General features: G+C 40.7%; 1 protein-coding gene across 5 annotated transcripts in view; it reads right to left on the reverse strand.

Moving 5' to 3' along the window:
* Positions 1–13029: 13029 nt before the first annotated feature.
* SHROOM3 (shroom family member 3) overlaps positions 13030–19288 on the reverse strand; it is a 203375-nt gene continuing 197116 nt past the window's right edge. For all 5 annotated transcript variants that reach the window (XM_033214359.1, XM_033214360.1, XM_033214358.1 and 2 more), the window contains one exon: positions 13030–17474. In XM_033214359.1, the coding sequence (XP_033070250.1) occupies positions 17106–17474 (369 nt within the window). In that variant the 3' untranslated portion in view covers positions 13030–17105. The remainder of the gene's footprint in view (positions 17475–19288) is intronic.

Raw genomic sequence — 19288 nt, forward strand, 5'->3', positions numbered from 1 at the left:
GTTCGTGGCTGAGGCCCTACAACAAAAGACAGATTAACAAAAGGAAAGCATGCAAATTTGTTTAATGTAAGTTTTATGTGACATGGACCCTTCATAGGGGAATAAAGACCCAAAGAAATAAATTAGCTTGAGTATTTTGTGATAGGTTTGAAGAAGAGTGAACCGTCATGGAGAAAAATAATAGAGCAAAGATGGTATGATCCAGGGGAAATAAACACGGGAGAACTTAGCAAGCCTGTGTGTTCAGATTCCGTCAGTGTGCTTGTGTCTTCAGAGATAAGGATGCTCCCTTCCTTTGGGTATTGAGACGGTACTTCTCCTTGAGAGTCTTATGACCCGTTTCAGGGGATGGTCAGAAAATCCTTCCTAGGTTTTATGACCTGCTTCAGTGGAGTACGGTAGGGAAAGATCTGAGAGACCTTCCTATACATGCTGTTTCTCAAATTTCTTCAACTTAAAATATTTAATATGCCAAGGTTCCTCATTCTGGGGTAGCATGTTCTGAACTGCATCACATGTAACCACCACCCTAAGCATGGCACAGAATATTTCTAACTTCCAGTAAATTCCCTTTTGCCATCCACAACCACTTTTTCATTTCTTTCATTACTTTTGTCTATCATTTGTTTATATCAAGTTCTGTTCTAGAACTTGATATAAACAAAGCATGTATGCTTGTGTGTGTGTCTTCTTTTGCTTAACACAATGGTTTTGTAATTCATTCATGTTGCTACGTGTATCAGTAATTCATTCTTTTTTATTGATAGTAGTATTCTGTGGCATTCGGCTACAGCAATTTGGTTTACATATTTACCTGTTGAAGAACATTGGGGTTGTTTTGTGTTTTGACTATTGTGATTCAAGCTGCTATGAACATTTTTGTACAAGTCTTTGTATGGACATACATTTTCATTTCTCTGTGGCAATTACCTAGAAGTAAAATTGCTAGATCATAGGGTAAATATGTTTAATTTTATGACTACCAAAGTTTGCTCAAGTGGCTTACATGCTCACCAGCAGTGCATGAGGACTCGGTTTCCTGTGTTACTCACCAACACTTGATCTCAGTCATTCTAGTGAGTGTGTAATGGACTCTTACTGTGTTTTAACCTTCCATTTCCCTGATAATTTACAGACATTGATCACCTTGTGCATATTGGCTCTTTGTACATCTTCTTCTGTCAAATGTCTATTTAATTCTTTTTCCAGGCTTTGTATTTATATTTGCTGATTTGTATTTATATGTAATATGTAAGACAGGGTTCAGAGCACACTACCCCAAAATACAGCACCTTGGCATTTGAGAAAACAGTAGAAGCAAGAAAGACTCTCAATCTTCTCCTGCCATTCTCCCCTAAAGCAGGGCATAAAATAATTCTGACTTTCCTCTAAAGTAGGTCATAAGACCTTCATTCCAAAGGGGTCCTCCCTATATCCAGAGGAAGGAAATAAAGACACAGAGAAGTATCTGAACAAGCAGACCTTGCTAAGTTTCCCTCCATTTATCACCATTAGATCAGGTTCCTTTTTCTAATCCTAATTCTACATGACTATCTACTCTTCATCAAACCGAAGCATAAAAAGATACACTTTTTCCCTGTTTCTCTTGGCCTTCATTCCTGAAGGCTCCCATGTCATATAAAACTTGTATTAAGTAAATTTGTGAGATTTTTTTTTCTTGTTAATCTGTATTTTGTCTCAGCCATGAACCTTGTGATAGGTAAAAAATATGTATTACTTTTTCTTTCCTGCATGTAAATAAATATATTTGTATTTACACATCATAGACACATTTCTTTTTCAAAAAGCTGTATTTGCAAGATTTATTTAAATATTATGTGTATTTGGGATGGTTAAAGAGGGAATTGATATAGATTATGGAAGGGGCTAAATCCCCACCTAAGCCACCCCCAGGTGCTTTGAGCCTAGCAGGGGATGGGGTACAGAGACTGACTATTGGTAGAGCAAAATTGAAGATCTCTTAAAGAAAAGCAAAGTCCAGGAATCAATGCCTCCATCATCACCTCTGGATTCAGTACTATCAAAGCAAGCATTGCTCCCCTTATATGACCAACCCCTCCCAACCCACTTTGGGGTGAAATTTTTAGCTCCCCATCTACAGCACATAGCCCCATCACAGGCATCTCTCCTTGCAACTTGCAGTGGAGATAATTCACTATGTTCCTCTCTTGTGTCAAACTCTTCATAAGCATGAATTCTGGTGGCTAGATAAGCTCCATCAAACAGATATTCTGTTACTTATTCATTCTTCTACTAATTTCTATTTTCCATCAGCAATATGTGAGGGTTTTGCTTTCTGTAGATCCTTGCCAACACTTGTTATTATTCATCTTTTTTTTTTTTTTTAACTATAGCCATCATAGTAGGTATGGAGTCATATCTCATTATTTTGATTTGCATTTCCCTAATGATTGATGATGATCACCATCTTTTCATGTGCATTTTGCCCATTTGTGTATTTTCATTGAAGAAATGTCTTTTTCAATCCTTTACCCATTTTAAAAATTATTTATCTTTTTTTTTTTTTTTCTTTTGAGATGGAGTCTCACTGTGTCGCCCAGGCTGGAGTGCAGTGGCCGGATCTCAGCTCACTGCAAGCTCTGCCTCCCGGGTTCACGCCATTCTCCTGCCTCAGCCTCCTGAGTAGCTGGAACTACAGGCGTCCGCCACCTCGCCCGGCTAGTTTTTTGTATTTTAGTAGAGACCGAGTTTCACCGTGTTAGCCAGGATGGTCTCGATCTCTTGACCTCGTGATCTGCCCGTCTAGGCCTCCCAAAGTGCTGGGATTACAGGCTTGAGCCACCGCGCCCGGCCACAAAAATTATTTATCTTTTTATGATTGAGTTGTAAAAGTTAGTTGTATGTTCTGGATACAAGTCCTTTATTAGGTATATGATTTGCAAAAAATTTTTCCCATCATGTGGTTTGTCTTTTTGCTGTTTTCTCCCTACATTATTCCCTTTTGGTAGCTTTTATTTCCTTATTTTTAATTGACACATAATTGTACATATTTATGGAGTACAGTGTGATATTTTCATACATGCCTATACAATGTGTGATGATCAAGTTAGGGTAATTAGCATATCTGTTACCTCAAACACATATTATTTCTTTGTATTTGGAATGTTCAAAATCTGCTTTTAGCTATTCAAAAATATATAATAAACTGTTTTTCCTTATACCCACCCTATAGTGCTGTAGAGCAGCAGAATTGATTCCTCCCATCTAGCTGTACTTTTGTGTCCATTAACCAACCTTAGGCTATCCCACTCTCCCCTCTACCCTTCCCCACCACTACTAACCACTGTTCTATCCTCCACTTCTATGAGGTCAACTTTTTTAGCCTCCACTATGAGTGAGAGCATACTGTGTTTGTCTTTGTATCTGGCTTATTTCACTTAAGATAATGTCCTCCTAGCTCATCCATGTTGTCATGAATGACAGAGATTTGTTCCTTTTTGTGGCTAAATCGTGTTCCATTGGGTATATATACCACATTTTCTTTATCCATTCATCTGTTGACTGACACTTAGGTTGAGTCCATATTAGGGTATTGTGAATAGTGCTGGAATAAACATGGGGATGCAGATACCTCTTTGACATACTAATTTCCTTTCTTTTGAATATATACCCAGTAGTGAGATTGCTGGATTGTGTGGTAGTTCTGTCTTTCGTTTTTTGAGGAACCTCTGTACAGTTTTCCATAATGGCTATACTAATTCATATTCCCACCAAGAGTGTATGAGTTCCCCCTTCTTCACATCCTTGCCAGCATTTATTTTTTATCTCTTTGATAATAGCTGTTCTAATTGGAGTGACATGATACCTCATTGTGGTTTTGATTTTTGTTTCTCTGATGTTGAAAATTTAGTGATGTTGAGCATTTTTTCATATACCTCTTGGCCGTTTGTATGTCTTCTTTTGAGATACTTATTGAGCTCATTCGCCTATTTTAAAATCAGATTATGAGGTTTTTTGCCATTGAGTTGTTTGAGATTTTTATGCTGGATATTAGTCTTGTGTCAGATAAATAGTTGGCAAATATTTTTCTCTTGTTCTGCAGGTTGTCTTTTTATTCTGTTCATTTTTACCTTTTGCTATGCAGAAGCTTTCTAGTTTGATATTTGTCAGTTTTTGCTTTTTAGTTTGTCTTTGTCTATTTTTGCTTTTGTTGACTGTACTTTTGAGATCCTTTCCATAAAATCTTTTCCCAGACCAATGTCTGGAAGTGTTTTCCCTACGATTTTTTCTTTCTCTTTTTTTCTTTTCTTTTCTTTCTTTCTTTCTTTTGGAACAGGATCCAGCTCCATCACCCAGGCTGGAGTGCAGTGATATGACCACGACTCCCTGCAGCCTTGACCTCTTAGGCTCAAACAATCCTTCCACTTCAGCCTTCTGAGTAGCTGGGACTACAGGTGTGTACCATTATACCTGGCTAGTTTTTTATGTTTATTTTTGTAGAGATGGGGATCTCTCTCTGTTTCCCAGTCTAGTCTCAAACTCCTGAGCTCAAGTGATCCTCCCATCTCAGCCTCCCAAAGTGCTGGGATTACAGGAACAAGCCACTGCACCTGGTTTTCCCCTATGTTTTCTTCTAGTAGTTTCATAGTTTCAGGTCTTATATTCAAGCCTTGAATCCATATTTAGTTGATTTTTTTTTTAATATAGTGAGAGATAGGGGTCTATTTTTATTTTTCTGCAACTGGATACCCAGTTTTCCAGTACCACTTATTGAAAAGACTGACCCTTCCTCAATGAATGTTCTTGATATCTTTGTTGAAAATCTGTTGGCTATAAATATGTGGATTTATTTCTGGATTCTCTATTGTACTCCATTGGTCTGTAGCTCTGGTTTTATGCCAGTACCTTACTATAGCTTTGTAGTATATTTTGAAGCCTGGTAGTGTAAGGCCTCCAGTTTTGGTGTTTTTGGTTTTTAGTTTTGTTTTGTTTAGTTTTGCTCTGCTCAGGATTGCTTTGGTTATTTGGAGTCTTCTGTGGTTCTGTGTGAATTTTAGGATTTTTTTTTTCCTATTTTTGTGAAGAATGTCATTAGTATTTTGGTAGGGATTGTATTGAATCTGTAGATAGTTTTTGGTAGTATAGCCATTTTCACAATATTAATTCTTCCAAGGCATGAACATGGAATATCTTTTCTTTCTTTTTTTTCATCCTCTTACATTTCTTTCATTGGTGTTGTATAGTTTTTCTTCTAGAAATCTTTCACCTCCTTGGTTCCTTTTATGCCTAGGCCTTTTATTATTATTCTTTGGTAGCTATTGTAAATGGGATTACTTTGACTTCTTTTTCTGCTACTTTGTTGCTGGTGTATAGAAATGCTATTTATTTTTGTATGTTGATTTTGTACACTGCAACTTTACTGAATTTATCAGTTCTAAGAGTTTTTCTGGTACAGCTTTTTAGGGTTTTCTATATATAACATCATGTTATCTGCAAACAGAAAATTTGACTTCCTCCTTTCCAGTTTGGATGCCCTTTATTTCCTTCTGTTGCCTAATTGCTCTGGCTAGTAATTCCTGTACTGTGTCGAATGAAAGTGGGGAAAGTGGACACTGTTGTGTTGTTGCAGAGCTTGGAGGAAAGGATTTCAACTTTTCCTCATTTGGCATGATGTTGATTGTGAGTCTGTTATATATGGTCTTTATTGTGTTGATATATATTCTTTCTATACTTAGCTTCTTGAAAGTTTTTTTCATGAAGGTATGTTGAATTTTATCAAATGCTTTTTCTGTGTCTATTGAGATGATCATATGGGTTTTGCCCTCTGTTATATTAATGTGATATATCATGTTTATTGATTTGCATATGTTAAACTATCCTTGTATCCGTGGGATAAATCTCGCTTGATTATATATGATGAATGATGTTTTTAATGTGCTGCTGGATTCAGTTTGCTATTATTTTGTTGTGCATTTTTGTATCTATGTTCATCAGGAATATTGGCCTATGGGGTGTGTGTGTGCGTGCGCGTGTGTGTGTCCGTCCTTGTCTGGTTTAGATATCAATACTGGGCTCATGGAATGAGTTTGGAAGAATTTCTTCCTCTTCAATTGTCTGGAAGAGTTTGAGAAAAATTGGTATTAGTCCTTCTTTAAATGTTTGGTAGAATTCCACAGAAAAGCCATTAGTTCCTGGGCTCTTCCTTGATGGTAGACTTTTTATTATAGATTCACTCGTTACTTGTTGGTATATTTAGACTTCCTATTTATTCTTCGTTTAATCTTGATAGGTTGTATAGTCCAGGAATTTATCCGTTTTTGCCAGGTTTTCTAACTTGGCACATAGTTGTTTGTAATAGTTTCTAGTGATCCTTTGTATTTTTGTGGTGTCAATTGTAATGTCTCCTTTTTTGTTTCTGATTTTATTTGGGGTTTTTCTCTTTTTTCTTGGTTAGTCTAGCTAGTGGTTTGTCAGTTTTTGTTTATCTTTTCAAAAAACCAACTGTTTATTTCACTGGTTTTTTTTTTTTTTTTTTTAGTTGTATTTGTTTTTAGTCCCAATTTTGTTTCTTTCTGCTCTGATCTTTAGTATTTCTTTCCTTCTAATTTTGGGTTTGGGTTGTTCTTGCTTTTCTAGTTTCTTGAGATACATTGTTACATTATTTATTTGAAACCTTTAAACTTTTTTGATGTAGGTGTTTATTGCCATAAATGTTCTTCTTAATACTGCTTTTGTTGTTTTCCATAGGCTTTAGTATGTTGTTTCTATTTTCATTTGTTTCAAAACATTTACAAATTTTTTCCTTTTTTATTTCATATTTTTAGAAACAGGATCTTGCTCTGTTCCCCAGGCTGGAATGCAGTCGTAGCTCATTGCAGCCTTGAACACCTCAGCTCAAGCAATCCTCCTGTCCCAGCCTCCTGAGTAGCAAGGACTATAGGAGACTGCCACTATGCCTGGCTAATTTAAAAAATATATATTTTGTAGATATAGTCTTGCTATGTTACTCAGGCTTGTCTTGAACTCCTGGGCTCAAGCAATCCTCCTGCCTCAGCCTTCCAAACAGATGGGATTATAAACATGAGCCACCATGCCTGGCTAATTCCTTCTTAACTTCTTCATTGACCCATTGGTCATTCAGGAATATGTTGTTTAATTTCCATATTTGTAAAGTTCTTCTTATTGATTTCTATTTTTATTCCATTGTGGTCAGAAAAGTTACTTGACATAATTTTAATTATTTAAAAACTTTTAAGACTTGTTTTGTGGCCTGATATGGGGTTTATCCTGGAGAGTATCCCATGTGCTGATAAAAAGAATATGTATTGTGCAGCTGTTGGATGAAATGTTTTGTAAATGTCTGTTAGGTTCATTTGATCTAAAGAGCAGTTTAAATCCAATGTTTCTTTGTTAATTTTCTGTCTTGATAATTTGTCCAATGCTGAGAGTGGGGTGTTGAAGTCTTCTTCTATTATTATATTCAAGTCGATGGGGAGAGTTGAAGGGATTCCTCTTGGTGTCAGGTATGACATGGTCTACAAGCAGCTGCGTCAGCGCTGGGTTTGAGGTGTAGGTGCTCAGAGCAGCTGTAGGGCTCAGAGTCTCACAAATCCATTGTGGCACTTGGGTCTTGGGGTGTAGATTTGCTGTCTGTGACAGGGTTGGATGTAGGTTGCCCACACGACCAGAATCAGTAACTCCGAGTCATCCCTTGCAGCTCAGGCAGGGTTGTGGTGATGGTTCTTCCACTGGGTGCAGGGCACACCACTGGCCAGACTCAAGAAGAACAAGGGTGCTCTGGAGGTTTGGGCCTGGGGGGCAGGAGATCCCTGCAATCTGGGAACTTGAGCCAATAGGGCTCAGTGGCGACTCAGGTCCCATAAGGTGACTGTGTAGTAGTGACTCTAAACTAAGCTTGTCCAGCCTATGGTGTGTGGCCACATGTGGTCCAGATGACTTTGTATGTGGCCCAACACAAATTCATAAACTTTCTTAAAACATTGAGTTTTTTTTTTTTAAGTCTGTCAGCTATCGTCTCCTATCGTTAGTGTTAGTATATTTTACGTGTGGTCCAAGACAATTTTTCTTCCATTGTGGCCCAGGGAAGCCAAAAGATTGGATACCCCTCCTCTAGACCATGGGATGGTGGGACTCAGCAGTGTCCCAGAGTGAGAGGCCAGGTGCAGTGGCAGCAAGTATCCCAGAATGGTGGAGCACATCTGTCGTTTGGGCCTTGGGAGCAGGGAACAGCAAGTGATATCTTCACTTCCCAAGAAGAGGGGTATCTCAGCAGTTCAGACTTGAGGGAGCTAGTCCAGCCCCAAGGAAGCACAGGGTACTGGAGTCTTTTGGCCTGTAGGGCAGGGTGTCTCAGCTCAACCACTGCTCTCTTTCCCTGGGACGTGGGGTACTACTTCAGCTCAGCCCTGTGATCACAGCTGCTCAGCTTGGCCAAGGCACCAATTCCCCAGGGGCTGTGTTGCTTCAGGACTGGGAGGCATGACTGTTCTGGGTGGCCCAGGGCCATTTCCCTCAGTTTCAGGACACTGCATCAGTGTTAAGTCCTAGGGTGCATGGCCTCTCTGAGTGGTAGCCGAGGCATCATTTCTTGGGATGCAGGGTGCTGCTTCAACTTAAGCGTAGGGGAAGAGTGACTACTCTGAACGGCTTAGGTACTGTTGCAGGGAGGCAGGGTGCCACCTCAGCTCTGGCCTGAAAGGGCAGGGGTAGGGGTAGGTGGAGTGACTCCACTTCTGCTTGGCCCTATGGGAAGGCTGTAACAGCTACTTGCAGCTCAGCTTGGGGCTATCAGGTCACTGGGATAGGGTGGTTAAGTGGCAGCTTAGCTCAGGGATGAAAGGGAGCTGTGGCTATGCACCCCTGGAGCAAGACACACTCCAGCTGTAGTTTCAGTTCCAAGGTGGTATAACACAGTAGCCACGTGGGTTGTGGGGCACAGCACGGTGTTCGCTCCTTCTCTTGGGGAGCACAGCTATGTGGACTCCAGGCAGGTCCCCCAGCTGGGCTGAGTGCCTGTGAGGACTGCAGGGGACCCCAGTGATGAGGTTTGTAGATATCCAAGGTGCTGATGGGGATTTATGGAGTCCTCTTACCTCCTCACCATAAGGAGAAGTTCTTCCTGGTTCCCAGCTAGTCCCAGTTAGGAGACAGGACAGTAGAGGCTCAGGATTTCCTTCCATTCTCTTTGGCCATCCTGAATTTCTCTGCTCACTGGGGTTTCTGTTACTTCTCTGATGCACTGTGGCACTCTCTCTCACTTATTTTTGTTAAAATGTAGTTGTTTATTCATTGTTCTGGTTGTCATTGTGAGAGATGAGCACCAGGGGCTTCCAGTTGGCCATTTGGCTCAATGCCATAAATCTCCTATAGATAGAAGTCTTTATTTGGTACTTTCTACTGATTTCTGATCAGTATGATCTGAAGAGCTGTAGTTGTACTTTTATTAGCAGACATATCATATATCTTCTCAATTAGCTATGCAAACGCATATATTTAATCATCCAGAGTAATGATGAACACAGATTTCCTGCTGTACCTCCCTCCCTACACATCTACCTGTAGAGGCACATTAATTAACCCCACACTGTAAATTGATTTTCTTAGTTTCTTCTTCCTAAGCACATTTTACTCCTTAGTTAGCTTTTAACTGACATTTGCAATCATCTCACTGCAACGTCCGCCTGCTGGGTTCAAGCAATTCTCCTGCCTCGGCCTCCAGAGTAGCTGGGACCACAGGCATGCACCACCATGCCTGGCTAATTTTTGTATTTTTTTTTTTTAGCAGAGACAGGGTTTCAGCATGTTGGCCAGGCCGGTCTTGATCTCCTGACCTCAAATAATGCACCCACCTTGGCCTCCCAAAGGCACGGGCTCACTCTGTCTCGAAAGAATAAAACAAAACAAAAACCAAAAAACAAACAAAAAACACATTCAGTGATACATTTTCAAACTGAGGTTGACCTTCTGAGGCAACTTGGAAGATGTTGTTTGTTCTTCATATCCTAGGCTTAGGTTCCTTTTCTGCCTATCTGCTTTCACTGGAAGGGACATCAGACTACCTTCCTGCCTTTTAAATAAATCTGCTCTAAACCATTGTGTACAAGGTTAGGTATTCTATTTCTTTTTTTTTTTTTTTTCTTTTAATCTTTGAGGGAAGATGGCCTTTTAAAATTCTCATTCCGGTGTCCATGAGCTGTCTTTGAGTTGTTTCTTTTTTATCAAATCAATTATTATCACTACAAAATAAAGCCAATTCCTATATTCTGTTCTAATTAGAGATGAGGAATAGCCCTCATTCATTCTTACACATAAACAATCTTGCAACATCTTTAGATTTTTTTTTAACTTGAGGTGAGATTTTTAATTTTTCTTTCAAATTAAAAAAAAAACAAAACACACCTGGGCATGGTGGCTCAGGCCTGTAATCCCAGCACTTTGGGAGGCTGAGGCAGGAGGACTGCTTCATTTCAGGAGTTTGAGACCAGCCTGGGCAACATAGGGAGACCCCATCTCTGCCAAAACTATTTTAAATTAGCCAGGTGTGGTGGCTCATGCCTGTGGTCCCACCTACTTGGGAGGCTGAAGCAGGAGGATCACCTGAGCCCGGGAGTTCAAGGCTGTGGTGAGCTGTGCTTGCGCCACTGAACTTCATGTATAAATATGAATCATTTTGGGAATAAATGAGCAGGAAAGTATGACAGTTGCAGATGTTGGGATAGAGAAAAACATATGTGGAGACACTCCAAGAGAGACATAGACACATACAGAGGTATACAGAGACAGAGCTAAGCAGAGGGAGACCTCAACAGAAACAAACCTTAGACATGCTCTTAAATTGGCCTGAATCTAAATCTGTTTCTTTTTTTTTTTTTTTGAGATGGAGTCTCGCTCTGTCGCCCAGGCTGGAGTGCAGTGGCCGGATCTCAGCTCACTGCAAGCCCCGCCTCCTGGGTTTACGCCATTCTCCTGCCTCAGCCTCCCAAGTAGCTGGGACTACAGGCGCCCGCCTCGTCGCCCGGCTAGTTTTTTTTTTTTTTTTTTTTTTTTTTTGAGACGGAGTCTCACTCTGTCGCCGGGGCTGGAGTGCAGTGGCCGGATCTCAGCTCGCCTCCCGGGTTCACGCCATTCTCCTGCCTCAGCCTCCCGAGTAGCTGGGACTACAGGCGCCCGTCACCTCGCCCGGCTAGTTTTTTGTATTTTTTAATAGAGACGGGGTTTCACTGTGTTAGCCAGGATGGTCTCGATCTCCTGACCTCGTGATCCGCCCGTCTCGGCCTCCCAAAGTGCTGGGATTACAGGCTTGAGCCACCGCGCCCGGCCCGTCCGGCTAGTTTTTTGTAGTTTTTAGTAGAGACGGGGTTTCACTGTATTAGCCAGGATGGTCTCGATCTCCTGAACTTGTGATCCGCCCGTCTCGGCCTCCCAAAGTGCTGGGATTACAGGCTTGAGCCACCGCGCCCGGCCTAAATCTGTTTCTTTGGATACTTGGAGTAATATAGGTGTATGGAGCACATTTAAAGAAAACATAAATGAGAAACTGCTTTCCATGTGACATCTCCTTCAAGAGATATGTTGTCCATTTTATAAGCACTGTTTTCTTTATTATCTGAGGAATGGTTCTTACAGAATCAGCAACTATAAAATTATATGTGATATCAGAAGATAATGCCAGGGTATATATGTAGAACAATATGTCTGTGACAGCTATCAATTTATTGGCTCTCAGCTCCGGATTAACCCTTCAATCAAGTGTCTATGGTGATGGGCAGGGTCCTTTTAAGCATCTCTCCTTTACAGTCAGCACGATGTTAAGCTCTTTCCATAGGGGGCGCTGTTGGGGCCGTTGGTGGCTGCTGCCTGATGGGTCAGTGGTATGGGTGTGAGGACATATGATGGAGTTCTGCTCCAACCACTGCCTACAATTAGTGGTGCCTTGGGACCTTGCAGCCTCATTCTGGCCATAACCTTCTCCTGGGCCTGTGGATTACAAACTTGAGCCCTGAAAGATTCCTGCAGGAATCAGTGCCCGGAAAGCCTTCCGCCGACACTGGCTCCTCACTCTCTGCAGATCCTGTGCGGATCACTTGTGACCTGGAGGGTTCCCACTAATGCATCACGCCTGCTGCAGGCCCTCACTCTCTGTGCACAGCCAGGCCGTTGATTGCTGGTGGACTGACCCTGCCTGCACCCTGGAGGGTTGTTTCCTATGTACTCAGGGACTGCAGAGCAGTTCCAGCCTGGGCAAACCAGCTAACTTCCCTGCTATGTGGGTCGAGTTCAGTTCTCCAAGGAAGTCTGAACCTCAGGGTTGGGACTCTTTCCCAGCTCGTCTTTCCTTGAGTACTCTTCCTTAACTCTAGGATACCAGACAGAATTTCCTTATGTCCTATCGTCACTCGTTTATCAGAATTTCATAACTCTTTATATAAATTATATTTCCCCCGTTCAGCCTACTGTAAAGCAATAGCAATGCTGATGTCTTAGCAAGAAATACAGCTGCCTTTCCACTTAGAGAATAATTTATAGAACGAAGTAGGAATCAGTGAGCCAGTTTTTTCATTCACAACTTTTTTCTTGCCTAATTTTGATTTTAGAGTTTCAAAATTGGGTGACAGCTGCTTTCATTTCTCAAAGGAAATGAACACAGTCTTGTTTCATTAGCTAGATTGTCAAATCCACACCAGGAGAGGTTCTAATTCATATGAAGGATAAAATTTGTGATGAAGCAACAGGAATCTGATTCCCACTGAATCAGTAAAGTTCCCACTGAAAAGGCCAGTTGATTAATTTCAGTCAGGGCAGAACTTAAAATTACTGGCAACGTGTGATAAAACTGATTCCTTTTGAGGAAAAATAATTAGTGCAATTAAATCAGAATAAGTGCATAACTTGTTTAAAACAGATCTAGGGAAGGGTGAACAGGGGACAAAATCTGTATCACAACCTTGGCGATTACATAAAAGTAGTGGAGACAGTATAAACTTATAATTATATAGCTAATAGAATAAATATGACAGGACTTTCAACTTCTAAGGTTATTTTTATTTTTAAATTAACTTCAATTTCTCAGTTTTTTATTTAAATTTAAAAAATTATTCAGATTATTAAATTCATGTTAGTCTTATTGTGATCATAACAGTAGGAACTGTACAGATGATTGGCAGTGGCTCTCAAATGTTAAAATACATCAGAATAACATGGGAAACTTGCTGAAATGCAGATTCCAGCAGACTTGGTTATGTCATAGCAATTGGTATTTTTAACAAGCATTCCAAGGATTCTGATGCAGATCGTATCCTGACCACACTTTGAGAAACCATGATTTAGTTTCTGAATGAGGTCCCCATTAAGAAATGTGAAGTTTTACTTAGAAATTAATAAGACAACCCTTTCTGATATTAAAATGGTCTTTATCATTTTATCCTATACATCCCAAAGAGTTAAGGCAGCAGGAAATATTTTATTCCAATAATCTATTCCTGTGTAGAAGAGCACATTCACAGTCACCTGACCACTTTTTATACCTTGTTAGGAAATGAAGTTATTTCTGGCTGTAGTTCTTCCTTTTTCTTATAGTAAGGTGAATAAAACTCCTATTGTTCCAAAAGGAAAATAATAACTCCAACCTAACAATGAAGCCAGCACTACCGTGGACAATTAAACTGAAGACAAGTAAATTTTGGAACTATGTAAGAATAAAAAGCCAACATTTCCCTGGGTATCCAGAGACCCACTATCTTAATAAGAGATGCCTGAATAACATATGAGTTTAAAGGTAGAGCTTAAAGCATATATTTACCATTTAAACTCATGAATTATTTTAGATGAGATATTAACAGTGGAAGAATAGGAAAACTGGGATGTCCCAGGCTGTTTCTCCTTTATAGCTCCCTCAAAGGACCTCAGTTAAGCCCACACTCCTCACCTTAAAAAGACAGCCACTGTTTCTTAGGGGCGGACCCACACTTGTTAATCTTCTAGTCTGGAAACCAGCTGTGCAAAACAAACCCTAAAATGTTCCCCTATAGCAAAGGAAAAGATGTTTGGTTTTGACACCGTCTCGTCTCGTAGAGAAACTCAGGCACTTTCGCTCTGGATCCTCCCTTCATTCTTTGGGGTTTAGTGGCCACCGCAAGAAACAAAACAGCTTGAGAAATGGCTGAGTCAACCAACACGTAGAGACATGCCCAGGAACTTCTCAAATGGCCCAGGAAGTGGAGGCCTCCTGATTTTCCCACAGGACATTGTCCTTTCCTGGAACCTTGCAGGTGGCTAGAGTATCTGCATATGGAGTATTGCAAAATTATCTCACCTGACTTCTGACCAGAAGTATATCTCCAAACTGATCACATCCACAGAGACAATGATTGACTGTGAACAAACATTCTCAGCGACATCACACGTGTTCTGAAACCCTGATCACCAACATGCTCCTGACTGTTTTCATGGTCTTGGCAAAGGATACTGTTGGCAGAAAGAAGGATGGTTTCTACTATAAATGACATTTTAAAAATAGTGGGAGAAGAATGCAAAATGGGAAAGGGATAAATACATAGATTTCTAGCTAAACGCATTTAAAATGAAACTTTGAAATTTTGGTTAGTGATTTCTTTAAAGCACAGAGGTCAAGCCCTACTACAATAAATATCACATTCACCTAAAAATTGTATTTCAAAGTCTCACTTGGTGCCTTACCCATTTCACATAACAGAACAATGTTTCCATGTAATGAAAGAATGGATACAATCCTAGGAGTGTCACAAGCTTTCTGATGTTTGTGGCATGCCAAGCAGCATTGCCTGTTACTGTGCTGTGGGAGTCAATCACTTTTATGTCTATAAATTAGAAAAGTGGCGGGTGCAGTGGCTCATGCCTGTAATCCCAGCACTTCTGGGGCCAAAGTGGTAGGATCCCTTGAGCCCAGGAGTTTGAAACCAGCCTGGGCAACATAGCGAGACCCCTGTCTCTACAAAAAAATCAAAAAATTAGCAAGGCATAGTGGTGCACACCTGTGGTCCCAGCTACTCGGAAGGCTGAGATAGGAGGATGGCTTGAGCCTCAGAGGTTGAGACTGCAATGAGCTGTGATCACACCACTGCACTCCAGCCTGGGCAACACAGTAAGACCCTTTCTCAAGAAAATAAATAGAAGTTATTGAGAAAGACTGAATATGTAAAATGTTCCCCAGTCAAATTGTGAAAAATGGTAATCTTGAAGAGTGTTGGGAACTGGGAGCCCCCTGGATTCCTCTGAGCAATTTCACTAAGAATAGCTGTAGGTGTTTGCTGGCTGGCTTCTACCTGGCTTGGCTTGTGAGGGCTCATTCAGTATCAGCAAGACACACAGGTAGTTACTGATGGAGTTAATTTCAGGCCCATGTTGGCCTAAGACTGATGACCATGCAGTGTGGCTATTGAATGCTGTCACTGGTTCTACTGCTTCCCTGGGAGACAGGACCTCTGAATGAAAACACCCCTGGGAAACCAAGGTGCTGTCTTATTTGTATCAATGGAGTCACGCAGTATATAAGCTCCAAAGAACAAAGCCATAGCTTTGGTTGACTATGCAAAGGAAACTTCTGGGTGGCCAGTTGTTTATAAGCTAATCAAAACACACCTCTACCGGAGACCCAAACTATAATTTTGATATTCTTACCTAGGAGATAAAAATTCATTAAGTAATTAAAATGTACTAAGGGGAGAAGAGACATTTGGTTCCCTTGTAATTTTTTTTTTTTAATGCAAAATTTTACTCCCCCAATTTTCTAACACTGGCTACTATGAAACTCGTAAGCCCAAATCAACAAAGGTGGCCACCAGCCACAGATCAAATGTGAAATAACAGATCTACCTACAGCACAGCCTGGGATGTACCATCTGCTCAAAGTATTAGGCTACTGCTATCTCCAGTAGCTGTAAACATAGCCTGGCTGCCAGCCCGTAACTCCTCGGCCTTCCACTTCGTTTTTATAGGCTTACAACTGGAGTTACAGAGTAACCTCTGAAATGTTATTATTGAAAAACCATAAAGCAAAATCAGTCTTCAGAGGTTAAGGAGGGAGTTTTTAATCAAAGTGTGGTTGACAGGTTTGACATTTTAGAAAACTTTTTTTTTTTAAAGCATCATTAAAACAGTCTCAATAAACAGGCCGTGTTTAGCCCAAATCTTGTTCAGGAGAACAGCATGGGTTCCGTTTTGAATTTTGTTGGATTCTGGATGTCCTCCTCCTATGATATAGGCCTGAGAGTTGTTGTCTTTCTTAATAAAATTTAGCTTTGTTTCCCCACCAGTGATAATGACATGAAGCACTAGGAAATGATGCAATAACCGCAGTGCATGAGGCCTTCCTCCTGGGGAAGGTGTGATACAGGAAAAGAGCAGGGGAACAGGACTCCCCCATACTCGGTCCAGTGGAAGTGCAGAATGCCTGCTCATGTTTGTAAAAATAAGACAGGAATGTTAAAAAAAAAGTCTTCACGCTCAACGTGACTATCTTTGGAATTCATTTCATTAAGGTTTTCACAAAATACAAAGCTCAAACGTAATCGTCTACGTCCACCACAAAACAGAATCAAGTAAGTGGTTAGCACAACAAACATAATGATCTTTTCCATTTTAAAAAATATAAATAACAATGTTCAAGATTTTACAGTTTTCTTAGTGTGTGTCTTTTTAAGGCTTTATGTTGCAGACCCTTCATTAATGGTACTTGTACCCTGCCATCAGGATACACTGCCCACCAGCAAGGAAGGCCACTGTGGATACATTCCTGAGGGGGACACACACTGATCCATGTTGCCTCAGCCTGTTAAAAACTAAATGATCAAACACCCTCCAATCAGTTCTCAGTTTCATTAACTTTCTTTCTACTACAAAGTAATAATAGAAAGGGGTATGTGTCCAGCAGCATTCGAGCTCTCAGAAGATCAATCAGGAAGGGCAAGAAGGAAAAAGGCTTCCTCCTGAAGAGAATTTTTTTCCTTTCATCCAGAACAAACACCAATAACCCAGATAGTTCAAACAGTGGTTTGTACTGAAACATTTTTCAGATTAAATAGAGTTGAGAGAAACAGTGATCTTTTGGTTGGGTATTTTAGAAGAGGTTAAAGTGGAGAGGTTAATGTTGGGAAAACACCACTGAAAGTACAGCCCCCAGCAGGAGTGGGCTCACTCGTGAGGTTTGGGGGCAGAGCCAGGGCCCCAGCCTTGGGAATGAAATCTGAGGGCAGGCTCTCCAGCAGACACTTGACCTGCTCCTGACCCAGTTTGATCTTGTCGTCTAGTTTCCGCTGCTCGATGAGGAGCGTGGACTTCATTTTCACGAAGTGCTGGTAGTCCTGGAGCTGCTCCTCTGAAAGGTAATTGGCCAGGATGCCCAGCACTATCCGCTCCCTGCGATCCAGGTTCTCCTTCAGCTCCCGGGCGTCCTCATGCTGACCAGCCAGGATCTTCCTTTTCTCGTAGAGAGAGCTCTGCCAGGGAAAATCGGACAGATCAATGAGGGCCAGGGAAAAGGAGAAAACAGCCAGACTCCCTGCAAGGACACCTCTGACAGGACTGGGAAATATCTAAGCTCTAATCCTATTGTCACTCCTAAGTAAGGAGGCTAACTTTTTGAAAACCAGCTTATTATCCTTATATTACATATTACAGCATTCTCTAGTTTGTAACATCATAGGGTAGCTTCAGTTTGAGAGGTGTTACATTAAATTGGGGATAAAACTGCTTTCGGATTCTTGACTTAAAAAACCAATAATCACCTGGGCATGGTGGTTCACGCCTCAAATTACAGCACTTTGGGAGGCTAGGACGGGTGAATCACTTGAGGCCAGGAGTTCAAAACCAGCCTGGCCAACAAGGTGAAACCCCGTCTATACTAAAAATACAAAAATCAGCCAGGCATGGTGGTGCACGCCTGTAGTACCAGCTACTCGAGAGGCTGATGCATGAGAATTGCTTGAACCCAGGAGGCGGAGGTTGCAGTGAGCCGAGATTATGTCACTGCACTCCAGCCTGGGTGACAGAGTGAGACTCTGTCTCAAAAAAAAAAAAAAAAAAAAAAAAATCAAGGTAATTTGAGTATATACACTAATATGGTGGTTCTCAAGGTGTGGTTGCTGGACCAGCAGCAGTGGCATCACCTGGGAATTGTTAGAAATGCAAGGATTCAGGCCCTCTTCCACCTCCTGAATAAAAAACTCTGGAGGTGAGGCCCAGTAACCTGTTTTAACAAGGCTTCCAGATGATTCTTTTGGGGCTAAAGTTTGAGAACCTCTAATTCATAATAACAATGAGATCATCATATTTCCCATCTCTGAAGAAGTCAGTTTCCATTTTTTCAGTTCTCTTTTGCAGGCCTCTGAATCTAAAATGAGAGAAATTCTGTTGAACAATGATGGCAATGTCATACTCTTAAGAGTTTCTTATGCTTCTCTGTGATATTGTAGCATACGTTATCTTTAATGCGGTTCTCTGTCCAACATGCTGACACATAGTATCATTTTTAAATTTAAAAAATTTATATTTAACCATTCAGACATTTTAGGCAAAGTAATTAAGGAGACAAACCCCCAGCCAACATTATACTGAACAAGGAAAAGTTGAAAGCATTCCCCCTGAGAACTGGAACAAGACAAGAATGCTCACTTTCACCACTGCTATTCAACATTGTACTAAAAGTTCTAGCCAGAGCAGTCAGGCAAGAGAAAGAAACGGCATCCAAATTGGTAAAGAGGAAGTCAAACTGTTGCTGTTTGCCGATGATAGGATCCTATACCTAGAAAACCCTAAAGACCATCCAAAAAGCTCCTACATCTAATAAATGAATTCAGTAAAGTCTCAGGATACAAAATCAACGTACACAAATAAGTAGCACTGCTATATACCAACAGCGATCGAGCTGAGAATAAAATCAAGAACTCAACCCAACCACTTTTACAATAGCTGCAAAAAAATAAAATACTTAGAAATATACCTAATCAAGGAGGTTAAAGACCTCTGCAAGGAAAACTATAAAACACTGCTGAAAGAAATCATAGATGACACACACAAATGGAAACATACTCTGTGCTCATGGATGGATAGAAGCAATATTGTGAAAATGACCATACTGTCAAAAGCAATCTGCAAATTCAATGCAATTCCCGTCAAAATACCACCATCATTCTTCAAAGAACTAGAAAAAACAATGCTAAAATTCATATGGAACCAAAAAAGAGCCCACGTGGCCAAAGCAAGACTAAGCAAAAAGAACAAATCTGGAGGCATCACATTACCCAACTTCAAA

The sequence above is a fragment of the Trachypithecus francoisi genome, unplaced genomic scaffold (genome assembly GCF_009764315.1).
Source record: "Trachypithecus francoisi isolate TF-2019V2 unplaced genomic scaffold, Tfra_2.0 Lachesis_group1, whole genome shotgun sequence".
Lineage (NCBI taxonomy): Eukaryota > Metazoa > Chordata > Mammalia > Primates > Cercopithecidae > Trachypithecus > Trachypithecus francoisi.